Raw genomic sequence first — 14,952 nt, forward strand, 5'->3', positions numbered from 1 at the left:
TGGTATAAAATGGTAGTTCACTGTGTTACTGTATATAATGGTAGTACACTGTGTTACTGTATATAATGGTAGTTCCCTGTGTTACTGTATATAATGGTAGTTCACTGTGTATCATGGTAGTTCCCTGTGTTACTGTATATAATGGTAGTTCACTTTGTTACTGTATATAATGGTAGTTCACTGTGTATCATGGTAGTTCCCTGTGTTACTGTATATAATGGTATTTCCCTGTGTTACTGTATATAATGGTAGTTCACTTTGTTACTGTATATAATGGTAGTTCCCTGTGTTACTGTATATAATGGTATTTCCCTGTGTTACTGTATATAATGGTAGTTCACTGTGTTAGTGTATATAATGGTAGTTCACTGTGTATAATGGTAGTTCACTGTGTTACTGTATATAATGGTAGTTCACTGTGTTACTGTATATAATGGTAGTTCACTGTGTTACTGTATACAATGGTAGTTCACTGTGTATAATGGTAGTTCACTGTATATAATGGTAGTTCCCTGTGTTACTGTATACAATGGTAGTTCCCTGTGTTACTGTATATATTGGTAGTTTACTGTGTTACTGTATATAATGGTAGTTCACTGTGTTACTGTATATAATGGTCAGATTATAACTTTATATTTTTCTATGGTTGTATTCTGCTGAATCAGCACCATTATGTTTATTAATCTGACAGTCAAAATAGAGTTTCACTGAATTACCTTTTCCGAGTTCTTTTGGTGTATAATACAAATGTACTAACTTCTGTGGCATGCTACTCTGCATTCTTATTTTCCAAACATAATTTCAAATTTCAGTTGAGTCCTATTTTGGAATGTTTCTATAGGAGTAAAAATATGTATCAAATAGAGAAAATGAATGTGAAAGAAACAACTAGAACAACAAACAGTATTTCAGAAAACATTTTATTTACATAACAAACAAAACAGCAACTTGCTTAAGTTAGAGATGCTTTCTGTGCTTTCATACTGACATATAAACACAAATCTCTCTCACTGGCCATTACATTTCTGTCTACATGTGTATTTAAATATACATTTATAAAATTAATTCTCTTTAACATTTTCAATAAATCTAGACTCTATACCACAGAATAACACTCTGTTGTGCACCTCCACAGACAACATGTATGACGGCTGAACAGACAATATTGAGGGGACATTTTTCATCAAGAGATTTTGGCTCTCTTTTTAACACTAAAATTCACTGCATAAAAATCAATCAGACCAACAACTTCCATATTGCCTTTTTGTATATATTTTAAACTTCACTGAGAGATTTCTGAAATAAGAAAAAAGAAATTTTTCTTTTATATTAAAATTTTGAAAAATGATATTTTCTCATAGAAGAGTTATTTCCCTTTGAACACTTTCCACCACTACCAAAAATTCTTGAAACTGAGAGAGCAGCTCTGGTTCTCACACTAACCCATTCACCCCTAAAGTCACATTTGAACTTTGCAAAATCAAAGACTGGGCAAGTTCAGTTTAAATGTGTCGGGGTGAAAAAGTACAAGTACCACTTTTAGGAAACGCCACACAATGCTACGATTACAATATGTACAAAGAATATTCAACCAATTTCATTTTTTTAAGGAAAAGCATCCAAATTTTCTTCAATCAACTTCAAAAAGAAAATATAATAATGTGAGAGAATTGACGAGTTCTAACCAGGAAGAAGATGAACAGAAAGAAGATGATAATCATCCAAATGTATTTAAACACATTACATTGTACCATTTGTTTTAATGAGTTTCTTACTCTCATGTAAGAAATCAAATAATTTCAATACCCAAATGGACAAAAAATGTGATATTATGACAATAAAAATATGAACTTAAGAGATCTTATAAAATTGCAACTGTTTAATGATCTATTAAACAGTTAATTTACTGGATAAAAGTCAAACTATTGCAATAAAGGAAAGCAAATGAGAAAAAATCTGAAAAATATAAAAGTAAATCACTAAGTAATTCGAGTACAAAAATGAAAGCTGGCAGTAAAAACAATATGACTATTATACATACGTCCTGTTTTTTCTATCCTATATTTCGCTATTAATATTTTGCAAGGTAAAGCTTCAAGTAAATTCAAAACTTGAATGATTGACAGAGTACATGTATTGCAAATGTTTTTGCACATTATGCTAAAAAATAGATATATTTGAATCAGTTTCAAAAAACAAAATTGCTGTCTTTATATCCTTTCAAATAAATTTAGTATAAACTGAAATTTTACTTACAAATTGTAACTGCATTTTGTAATGGGTTTTATTGATAGCATCTTCAGAAATCTTCAATCAAACAACCAAACCAAAAGGCTGAAGCAAAGTAGTACAGAGATAATACAACTGATCAACTTTATTGCACAAACCTAGAAAGACAAAATACCTTAAGGGGGTATGTGGCCTTATTGTGACACAATTCTTAAAGAAAAGCTCCAAACAAAGACACTTGTAAATCTCAAGTTGTTTGTTACATATGTGTATGATTCAAATAAAACACAATAAAACCTGAATATAATACCCCTCTTTCCACTTTCAACCTCACTTAGCGCCAACATATTTCAAGGTCTCTTTATCTTTTCCCTCAGAATTCCCTTATAGATCAAACTTCTCTTAAATAATGGCATGGGTATAAATAGTTTTTATTGTGTTAATTTTAACACTGTCATTCATAACAGTTGCATTGTGTAGGAAAGCATAAAACTTGGTATTAAACAGTATCAGTGATCCACATAGGACCACTGTACCCCGTATATACTGGACAGTGATGATCCACATTGGACCACTGTACCCCGTATATACTGGACAGTGATGATCCACAGAGGACCACTGTACCCTGTATATACTGGACAGTGATGATCCACATTGGACCACTGTACCCTGTATATACTGGACAGTGATGATCCACATTGGACCACTGTACCCCGTATATACTGGACAGTGATCAAGCCTTAAAGATCCATGCTTATTAGAACAGACTTTCAAGTGACATTTTCTTAATTTGTTTGTTTGACATATTTTGTTACTCAGGACATTAAACATCATAAAGTTTATATAACAAAGAAGTTTCTTTACTATTATAATTAGATATCTTAGCTTGAATGTGAATATCATATTTCATTACTTTTTAAGAAACAAATAATGTAATACTGATTCTTTAACTTGCATTAGGATATATCGGCTTATTAAACACTGTATATGCAAGGTACCCTTTAGAGTCCAGAGATTTCTTTACTCCATACCACAAAAAAACATTTCTGACTCCATGTATATAGACATAATCACACCAACTATACATAGATCCTAGGTCTGAGAACAATTTGATATGAAGTTTGTTTAAAAGAAACCCTGTTTTTAAGATAAAGGAATTCAACAAGTAAAGAGATCTAATAAGAATAAAAAGGTAAATAATTAGAAATACAATACATGTTATGATCCTGTATAATAAAGTTTTGCACTGTTTCACACATCTAAGTTGCATGAAAGTTGATAGCCTAAAAACCTGTGTACCAGTCATCACCATGAGTTACATGTAAAACATACAGATGACCTTGATGAATTATATGTGAACATACAGATGACCTTGATGAATAATATGTAAACATACAGATGATCATGACACATTTTACACATAATATATAGATGATCGTATACATGTAAAATGGAAAGGTGATCCTGATGGTTTATTTAGAACACTTGAAGCAGATGTAAAACATTTAAGTGAGCCTGATGATTTGGCTGTATTATAAAACCAAGGAATGCTGGAAGCAGATACCCAGAGTTGAGATATATAAAGAGTTGAGTGCCTCCTTCCCTTGTCCTTGGCACTGTGGAGAGGAATGCTTAGGACCAGGGAAGCAGGTGCTCTCAAGGAATCTGTGTCAGCGTGGTGTTTGTACTCTCCAGCTCTGGCGTGTGTTCTGTAGGAATGATGGTCTGGTGCTTTGTGGATGGAGACAGTTTCTGATGTTCTGACGTCAGGTAACCCTGTAAGGAGAGAAAATGTCACGATTAATTTAAACCAGTCGCAATACAACAAAGGGATGGGAAAGCTTACAGCTTGTAGAGATTCCTCCCCCAAATACAATTAGAGTAAACTATGTATTGATTTCAGAGTGATGCAGGTGTAAGTCATAATCTGATTGTCTGTGCCTACCTACTTTTTAAATTAATCATGATGATAATTACACACAGATTGGGACACAACATGTGAGTACTTCCTGATTGACAACAATGACACAGTACAGCCACATATAGGAGTGGCATAGGGGTGAAAGGGCTAAAGGCTATATATAAGACTGATGTTGGGGGATCAATTGTGGCTGATGTTTGGGGATCAATCGTGGCTTATGTTTGGGATCAATCGTGACTGATGTTGGGAGATCAATCGTGGCTTATGTTTGGGATCAATCGTGACTGATGTTGGGAGATCAATCGTGGCTTATGTTTGGGATCAATCGTGACTGATGTTAGGGGATCAATCGTGGCTGATGTTAGGAGATCGATCGTGGCTGATGTTTGGGGATCAATCTTGGCTGATGTTTGGGGATCAATCGTGGCTGCTGTTTGGGGATCAATCTTGGCTGATGTTGGGGGATCAATCGTGGCTGATGCTAGGAGATCGATCGTGGCTGATGTTTGGGGATCAATCGTGGCTGATGTTTGGGGATCAATCGTGGCTGATGTTAGGGGTTAAATTATGGCGGATGTTGGGGGATCAATCGTGGCTGATGTTTGGGGATCAATCGTGGCTGATGTTTTGGGATCAATTGTGGCAGATGTTGGAGGATCAATCGTGGCTGATGTTTGGGGATCAATCTTGGCTGATGTTGGGGGATCAATCGTGGCTGATGTTTGGGGGTCAATCGTGGCTGATGTTTTGGGATCAATTGTGGCAGATGTTGGAGGATCAATCGTGGCCGATGTTTGGGGATCAATCTTGGCTGATGTTTGGGGATCAATCGTGACTTATGTTGGGGGATCAATCGTGGCCGATGTTTTGGGATCAATTGTGGGGGATCAATCGTGGCTGATGTTGGGGTATCAATCGTGGCTGATGTTTGGGGATCAATCGTGGTCGATGTTTAAGGATCAATTGTGGCTGATGTTGGGGAATCAATTGTGGCGGATGTTGGAGGATCAATCGTGGCTGATGTTTGGGGATCAATCTTGGCCGATGTTTGGGGATCAATCGTGACTGATGTTGGGGGATCAATCGTGGCTGATGTTGGGGTATCAATCGTGGCTGATGTTTGGGGATCAATCGTGGTCGATGTTTTGGGATCAATTGAGGCTGATGTTGGGGGATCAATTGTGGCTGATGTTGGGGAATCAATCGTGGCTGATGTTTGGGGATCAATCGTGGCTGATGTTTTGGGATCAATCGTGGCCAATGTTTTGGGATCAATTGTGACTGATGTTGGGGGATCAATTGTGGCTGATGTTGGGGGATCAATTGTGGCTGATGTTGGGGGATCAATCGTGGCTGATGTTGGGGTATCAATCGTGGCTGATGTTAGGGGATCAATCGTACCAATTATATAGGAGTCGGTATTCATTGACGTTTGTGTCCATGCACGTCAGCTAGTGTACACAATTATTTATTTACCTGTGTTATGACATCACCTGTGATAGTCACTGTGTCAATGTGATGTGACATGTTTACCTGTTATGACATGTCAATGTGATGTGACATATTTACCTGTGATGACATGTCAATGTGATGTGACATATTTACCTGTGATGACATCACCTGTGACAGTTAAGTGTTTACCTGTGATATGACGTCGCCTGTGAGTCTACGAGCCTGATACAGGTGTCGGTAACGAGAATGTTGGTTGTCATATTTCTGACGTTGTCTAACTCTCTGGAGATTCACCTTTTTCATTCGCCGATTCTGTACAGCTACAAAAGTATCATACTTCATATATATAACGAACTAATGACATTAGCAAATCATAATCAAGATTCTAATACTGGAATATTGCTTCATGAAATACTGGGTTATACATTTTTGTGTAAATATATGGTGAAAATTGAAACTACATTCACGTATTAATAGTTATTTGTGAAGAACATGATTTTTCATCAAATAATCTAAATCCTAACTTGAGTTATGTGCTAAAGGATCTAGAAGAAGGTCATGGAGACAAGAAACAATAGTATTTGAAGATTTTAGAATAATTCAAACGACTCATGAATCTGTACGTTTTAAGCAAGCAGCTTAATTGGTACGTTATCCAAATGAAGATGAAGGCGACACATGAACCCACCTTCTCTGTGGTCGTATCCTTGCCCTGTGATTTTCCACTGTGTTATACTTCCAACCACAAAACAGAATGGCCAACAACCCAGGATCACCCAACTGTACCAACAGATCGGTTCAGAGTAAGCTCCCTTCACACGCTCCCACGAAAATGTCAGAATCATGAACTTCTCAATAAAGTAGTCCAGGCATGCCACCATCAAAGCACCTCCGAAAACACTAGTTCCCAGTATCGTGAAGGTCTTTTGAAATTTCAAGGTCAAAATTGCGAAAAGTAATCCAAGCCCAGATAAAATACCAATAGGAATCCAGATTGATTCTGGGTGATAGAACAGCTCCATGACTATTAGAGCTCCGATGCTGACAGACACTCCGAGGTGAAACCCTGTAAGGAACAGGCCCACATATTGTACTAGCATTGTGATGATACCACATATAATTCCAGCTCCGACAGCCACCCCGATGTTTCCTAATAACGGCAACACTTTGTGTTCTGTTAATAACACATACACTAGCACAGCACTGAATATAAACCCAGTCAGAAACATAATGGCTTTGAAGAACCGGTACCCTGTAACAGACAATACGTCACATTGTAATAGATATACATTACATGTTTCTGAAGAAGCAGTATAACTTATAATAAAGAATTACTGTCTACTGGGAACTTTTTAACTTACAACTTAATTTGCCCTCTGTAATGAAGGCAAATTCATCATTAGCGCGAACATTGGTTAACAATATTACTACACATTATAATCAAATGTAAAGGGCCAAATCAACACTCGGCGAACAAGATTTTACCAGAATAGGGTGAAAGTTTTCTGGTATAATGTAGGTCAATACTTATAATAATAGAAAATTTTCAAACTTTCAACCAAATTAATTAAGTTGAAACAGGATATAAATAGTGAATTGTAGGTTATACATTAAGAGGACTGTTAGGGGAAGATACACTTACCAAAGAATGTGTAAATAATTCCAAATACGAAACACATGGAACAGATGACACTGATTGCGATGTCATAATGGTAGTCTATGTGATCACAGGACAGATGTGGTGATAGCGTTGAGCCCTCCGGAACAAGGATAGTGGTGTTTGGGGGTTGGTTGCCATACTCAATCTCTGTCGACTGCAGCAGTTGTCTGCCCCTGATTAATACACCAGCCGCCATATTTAATTTGTATCTGGGTTTGTTGAACACTTGGGTGTATGATACAGCTAGTTATGGTCCATCGCCATCACAGGAACAGTGCACAAAATCTGAAACACATAATAACATCTGTGTGAGGTTTTTTACCGTGACTAAATTTTGTTGCATACGTGTACATCTCTTACCAGGTATGTAAGGTATTATAAACAGACAAGGTTGTGCACATACTGTTGCAATTATTTTTTGTGTAGCGATGGGAAACAAAACGTAACAGAAGCAGAAATACATGTAGCTGCCAGGCTGATATTTAAACAGCTGAATATATGTAGATGAGCACTTTTGCATGTCTTGGATTCATCAGGTAATCATGTGTCATAACAAATATATGGAAAACGAAAGTAAAATATTTGAGATGTCTGTACAAGTTTATAGTTTCATAAATGAATCATGATGAAGAATTATCTGATAAAGATAAGTACAATACGCATGATGGGTTTTCCTTGTTAAGGAATACCTTTTTTATGCAAATGAGTCATCAAACAAAAAGAGGTTATGACTGTGTTTCGGTATTCCTTAGATTAGTCATTTAAGCCTAATTTCTTCATAATGTTTCTTTGTGTTTCATCTAAGATAAAGCAGAGGAAAAATAGTAATATATACATATCATCAGGAAGTTTTTCGTCAGTGTAAATGTTGTTTGCCCTTTGTGAGGTCATATTAGACTGATGTTCCACAAAGGAGAACATAGAGTTGGTAGACATAAATATTCTGGTATCAATTAGTTGTCAGACAGCAACAATCAAGCACAATATTTCTTGTAATGTGAAAGTGTGAGGTTCATACAGGATTTATAATATAACAAAGTTACTTCTTTCTAGAAGTAAAACAACTGCAACGGTGGGTCTCAAGCATGCATTATCAGTCTATACATGTGTCTATAGGGTTTTCACTGATTCGCTATACAGAAGCTTGTCTTCATACATCAAATGCACAACTGCTTCATAGCATGAAACATACAAACTTATCAGTAAACACCAGGCCAGAACATGACATGTCCCAACCTCAAACCAACTAAACCATACACTAGGGTACAAAATAAGGCTCAACACTGTCTACAGGCTGTGGGCACTCGATACTCCACAACCTTCAGACAAAGTGACGTAAAAATTGGCCATCACTTGTCATATAGTGTAGCACAGGGACCGATTTCAGTACTGTATGTCATATATACATGTCTGCCATTCGATCAAATGGGCAGTAAAGGGCAGTAACTCTTTATATAATTTGGAACAAGACAAATAATAAAACACAAAATTGGGGAGTAGTGAGTGACTGATTCAATAAGGTTTTACACTGACAAAGTGATTCCTGCACAGGGTGAAAGCCTCTTGTCTCCTCTTGAGGTAGTAGTACTGTTGGATCAATTTCATACCAAATAAGAAAAAGGTCAAAATACAACATGTCTGCAGCATGTTCATTTCCAAATACTGGGTCAAAACATGGCATATTTTTCAGCATCCTATACAACGTAATTCTGAATCCAAACAAAGCATGTCTACTAAGCACGCTCCATGGTCAAATGGAAACCTATCATACATGTTAAAAGTAGATCCAAGAATAACTGAAAACAAGAGATCCCAGAGGGATCTTGGCACCCACCAATGTACCATCTTCATTAGTTGTTTGTCAGTTCGATCTTTTCTCTTTCCTCTAATCTGTTTGATCAAGTCATGTTAACAGTAAATACACCTTGAGGTAACTTTTGATCTTAACTTGATACTGATGTGTATGAAAGCCAGCCTTCAAATTGAGTTTGTCATTTCACATATTTACTAGTACAGTACTTAATGTGAAAGAAATAGAATCATGCAATCATTGCAATATGAGAAAGATCTGTTTAGTTCTTCCTTTAATCATTTTGTTTTGATGATCAGTCTCAAAATATAACATGCACAACGAGGGATCAAGGGGAACCTACATATCAAATTTGAGAAAGATCCCTCAAGTTATTCATGAGAAAATGTTTTTTGGGTGAGTAAAAAAATTGAAGCACTGGCCCAAATGACATATTGGTGGCCCAAATAATTTTGTGAAGAAATATTTCCACAGCATTTAACACAATGCTTCAGCACATTTAAATTACATATAACATGACAATGTTTGTAATATGTAAAACAGAATAAAACATTATATTTTTTTAATTCTTCAACCCTAGTTAAAACCTGACATGATCCAATGCATGCAGGTCTTCCCAAAAAGAAACACAAAACTCGCACCTCAAAGAAGACACCCTGGCAGTATTTATATAGGAAATCACGGACAGTTTGATTCAAATCGAAGTAATGACAACTGAAAAATGTACTCCCCCCCCCCCCCCCCCCCAGTTAATGTAGAAGGGACTATAATTTCTTATATTCATTAATTTTTCTACAGTTGCCCAAACTATTTTTGTTGGGCCAGTGAATACCTCACTTTTGACAACTTTTGGTCGCTCGCGCAAGACTTGAACCCCCATTGGCGAGCAGGCGACTGTCCATTTTAGGCACTGCTGCAACAACAAGGGAACAAGGGAAACCTACATATAAAATTTGAGAAAGATCCCTCTGGTACTTCCAGAGAAATAGCGATAACAAACTTTCACTATCAAAATCAAAGATGGCTGCCTGTCGGCCATGTTGTTTATCCGATCAGTCTCAATGGTTGCACTGCACAGCTAGGGACCAAAGGAAACCTACATATAAAATTTGAGAAAGATCCCTCTGGTACTTCCCAAGAAATAGCGATAACAAACTTTCACTATCAAAATCCAAGATGGCTGCCTGCCGATAACAAACTTTCACTATCAAAATCCAAGATGGCTGCCTGTCGGCCATGTTGTTTATCTGATCAGTCTCAAAAATTGCCCTGCACAGCTAAGGACCAAGGGGAACCTACATATAAAATTTGAGAAAGATCCCTCTGGTACTTCTTGAGAAATACCGATAACAAGAATTGTTTAAGGACGGACGATGGACGGACCACGGACCATGGACGCAGGGTGATTTGAATAGCCCACCATCAGATGATGGTGGGTTATTAAGTTACATTTTCTGCATTCTAATGATTTTTATAGTGAAGCTACAAATTACCTATCATGTATTTGTGTTTGTATTTGATTTCAATAAAACCCGTGTTTAAATAGGCCTGGCTATAATTGGTTGCCAGATGATTCAATTACCAATAAACCTTACTCAATTTACATACATCTTCTGACTTTGTCTTCAAATTCATTATTTCATTTAACAGTTATCCTTTTAGACCTGGCCCATGCAGAGATCATTGCATTATTGCTCATGAATATCAAACGAGTACAAGTACAGAGAGTCTTGCTACAGCATCAATGACCATTTGTGGTTTATAGGTACAGCAGCCGAAATATCTATTAGCACAGCAGCCGAAACATTGCCCCACTTTTAATTATAGGAAAGCTCCACAGATGTGGTAAAGATGAGGTAGCTATATAAACAATTAATTCCACAGACACACACATCTGACGTCCTCAGATCATGTGAGGCCTGTTGATATCAAGGCCTATATGTATAGTGAAGTGTATGGTGTGTGATATATGTTCAGCTTTGTAATCAGTGAAAACTTGACAGCTTGGTGGTAGGTAATAAGGTAGGTACCATTAATCAGCACAGAATCACATAAGATTAATGTTACCTCCAAAAAGATACATCCTTCTGAAGTTTACAGCTACAGTGTACATATATATATATCTATATCAAACTCAGTACCACAGTATCGTGTGTGTAATGTTTCCCCCCAAATCCTGCATACTGTCACAGTTTGTGTGGCAGTACACAGTAGCATCGTAAATTCAGTACAAAGAATGCCTCATCCACACCTGCAGCAATAGGATTACCCTGAGCCTAATCACAAGGTACATTATATATACACATTACTGCTGTTAGTCTTCACCAAGTGTCTGTTAGCTATATATCAGGCCCTGCCAACTCAAAATATCCCTGCTCTCACAGTTGGCCCATCAATTGTCTTATAATCAATAATTATTCTTCACATTGTAAAGTAAACTGATTATCATCAGTATGTGGTGTATATATCCACAAACAATTAAATCTCTTTAACCTTCTTTAGTACAATACTGTAAATCCATCTTGTGGTATGGGAGACCCCTTCAATGCTTGTACATCCACGAAGGATAATACAACAATCACGTGCATCTACCTGGTGGCAACACTCTTGCATGGATTTACAGGCATATGGAGAATTTTACATAAAGTGAAACCTTCTTTTCAGCCACCATTCATCCAGAGAAATTTTGGCATTATAAAGGGGTTTAGCAATAGATTGAGGCAAATAGATAAAGGAATTACCAAGAAACCAAGAAAAGGGGACATTGTTGGCGGGAATTACAAAGAAACCAAGAAAAGGGGACATTGTTGGCGGGAATTACAAAGAAACCAAGAAAAGGGGACATTGTTGGTGGGAATTACAAAGAAACCAAGAAAAGGGGACATTGTTGGCGGGAATTACAAAGAAACCAAGAAAAGGGGACATTGTTGGCGGGAATTACAAAGAAACCCAAGAAAAGGGGACATTGTTGGCGGGATTACAAAGAAACCAAGAAAAGGGGACATTGTTGGCGGTAAACGAGGTAGCAAACGAAACGAGGGTCATTACATTAATTGAGGTTTTACTGTGTACGCATATTGTGGCATGGAGGATCCTCAAGAAAATAAACAGCTTTTTCTTTTTGAGGTATTATACACTCTCATTTAGCTAGTATTGACTTGTGGGTCCAATGGTGGGTGAGGTGTTAAAGCGTCTAACGTACTGTCTTGATCACTAAACCTCCACCACTGGGTCGTGGGTTCGACACCTGTGGTGGGGCAGTTGCCAGGTACTCGCCATAGGTCACTCTGGCTCTTCTCTACCACCAAAAACTAGCACATCCTTAAATGACCATAGCTGTTAATAAAACACAAAACAAATCAAGCTTATATAATTGTTGACTTGTTCTAGAAACTGAAGTGTTCAGAATACTGTTGCTATTCTTGACCTGTTCTAGACTGAACTGTCCCCAGAATGATCATCACTTTACGCTATACATTTGAACCGTTATGTTAAACAGCGAGAGTGAAATACAAACATAAATCCCTGACAGGATCGTCTCAACGTATCAAATCATCCATGAACAATATCTTACTGAATGATAGCAACAACCGACTTGTCACAGTGACCTTGACAGAAATCCTATGTGTGCCTCTGGTTGTAGACAAATACTATAACTACATGGAATTACAAAACAACCGACTTGTCAAAGTGACCTTGACAGAAATCCTATGTGTGCCTCTGGTTGTAGACAAATACCATAACTACGTGGAATTACAAAACAACCGACTTGTCAAAGTGACCTTGACAGAAATCCTATGTGTGCCTCTGGTTGTAGACAAATACCGTGACTACGTGGAATTACAAAACAACCGACTTGTCAAAGTGACCTTCACAGAAATCCTATGTATGCCTCTGGTTGTAGACAAATACCATAACTACGTGGAATTACAAAACAACCACTTGTCAAAGTGCCCTTGACAGAAATCCTATGTGTGCCTCTGGTTGTAGACAAATACCTACCTACGTGGAATTACAAAACAACCGACTTGTCAAAGTGCCCTTGACAGAAATCCTATGTGTGCCTCTGGTTGTGGACAAATACCATAACTACGTGGAATTACAAAACAACCGACTTGTCAAAGTGACCTTGACAGAAATCGTATGTGTGCCTCTGGTTGTAGACAAATACCATAACTACATGGAATTACAAAACAACCGACTTGTCAAAGTGCCCTTGACAGAAATCCTATGTGTGCCTCTGGTTGTAGACAAATACCATAACTACATGGAATTACAAAACAACCACTTGTCAAAGTGACCTTGACAGAAATCCTATGTTTGCCTCTGGTTGTAGACAAATACCATAACTACATGGAATTACAAAACAACCACTTGTCAAAGTGCCCTTGACAGAAATCCTATGTGTGCCTCTGGTTGTAGACAAATTCCGTGACTACGTGGAATTACAAAACAACCGACTTGTCAAAGTGCCCTTGACAGAAATCCTATGTGTGCCTCTGGTTGTAGACAAATACCTACCTACGTGGAATTACAAAACAACCGACTTGTCAAAGGGACCTTGACAGAAATCCTATGTGTGCCTCTGGTTGTAGACAAATACCGTGACTACGTGGAATTACAAAACAACTGACTTGTCAAAGTGACCTTCACAGAAATCCTATGTATGCCTCTGGTTGTCGACAAATACCATAACTACGTGGAATTACAAAACAACGGACTTGTCAAAGTGACCTTGACAGAAATCCTATGTGTGCCTCTGGTTGTGGACAAATACCATAACTACGTGGAATTACAAAACAACCACTTGTCAAAGTGCCCTTGACAGAAATCCTATGTGTGCCTCTGGTTGTAGACAAATACCGTGACTACGTGGAATTACAAAACAACTGACTTGTCAAAGTGACCTTCACAGAAATCCTATGTATGCCTCTGGTTGTCGACAAATACCATAACTACGTGGAATTACAAAACAACCACTTGGCAAAGTGACCTTGACAGAAATCCTATGTGTGCCTCTGGTTGTAGACAAATACCTACCTACGTGGAATTACAAAACAACCGACTTGTCAAAGGGACCTTGACAGAAATCCTATGTGTGCCTCTGATTGTAGACAAATACCATAACTACATGGAATTACAAAACAACCACTTGTCAAAGTGACCTTGACAGAAATCCTATGTGTGCCTCTGGTTGTAGACAAATCCCATAACTACGTGGAATTACAAAACAACCACTTGTCAAAGTGACCTTGACAGAAATCCTATGTGTGCCTCTGATTGTAGACAAATACCATAACTACATGGAATTACAAAACAACCACTTGTCAAAGTGCCCTTGACAGAAATCCTATGTGTGCCTCTGGTTGTAGACAAATACCTACCTACGTGGAATTACAAAACAACCGACTTGTCAAAGGGACCTTGACAGAAATCCTATGTGTGCCTCTGATTGTAGACAAATACCATAACTACATGGAATTACAAAACAACCGACTTGGAGCTGTACCAATAATAATTGAGAGTTTTTATTTCCTCATACTGGAGCCCTTATAATCATTCAGAAAGACTATTGCAATCAAAACTTAAACATCAGCATAATGTCGACAGACGTTACATAAAGCTAGAACAGTCCCAGTGGTATATGGCTAGAACCGTCCCAGTGGGATATGGCTAGAACAGTCCCAGTGGGATATGGCTAGAACAGTCCCAGTGGGATATGGCTAGAACCGTCCCAGTGGGATATGGCTAGAACAGTTCCAGTGGGATATGGCTAGAACCGTCCCAGTGGGATATGGCTAGAACCGTCCCAGTGGGATATGGCTAGAACAGTCCCAGTGGGATATGGCTAGAACCGTCCCAGTGGGATATGGCTAGAAC

At 37.8% G+C, this 14,952-nt stretch overlaps 1 protein-coding gene across 1 annotated transcript in view; it reads right to left on the minus strand.

Moving 5' to 3' along the window:
• Positions 1-903: 903 nt before the first annotated feature.
• LOC110463168 (transmembrane protein 198-like) overlaps positions 904-14,952 on the minus strand; it is a 53,775-nt gene continuing 39,726 nt past the window's right edge. The window contains exons 3-6 of the mRNA XM_021517545.1: positions 7,245-7,547; positions 6,291-6,854; positions 5,792-5,922; positions 904-4,005 (exon numbers count right to left, since the gene is read on the minus strand). Coding sequence (XP_021373220.1) covers positions 3,886-4,005; positions 5,792-5,922; positions 6,291-6,854; positions 7,245-7,458 — 1,029 coding nt within the window. The 5' untranslated portion in view covers positions 7,459-7,547 and the 3' untranslated portion in view covers positions 904-3,885. The remainder of the gene's footprint in view (positions 4,006-5,791; positions 5,923-6,290; positions 6,855-7,244; positions 7,548-14,952) is intronic.

This window comes from Mizuhopecten yessoensis, unplaced genomic scaffold (assembly GCF_002113885.1).
Source record: "Mizuhopecten yessoensis strain PY_sf001 unplaced genomic scaffold, ASM211388v2 scaffold10869, whole genome shotgun sequence".
NCBI lineage: Eukaryota > Metazoa > Mollusca > Bivalvia > Pectinida > Pectinidae > Mizuhopecten > Mizuhopecten yessoensis.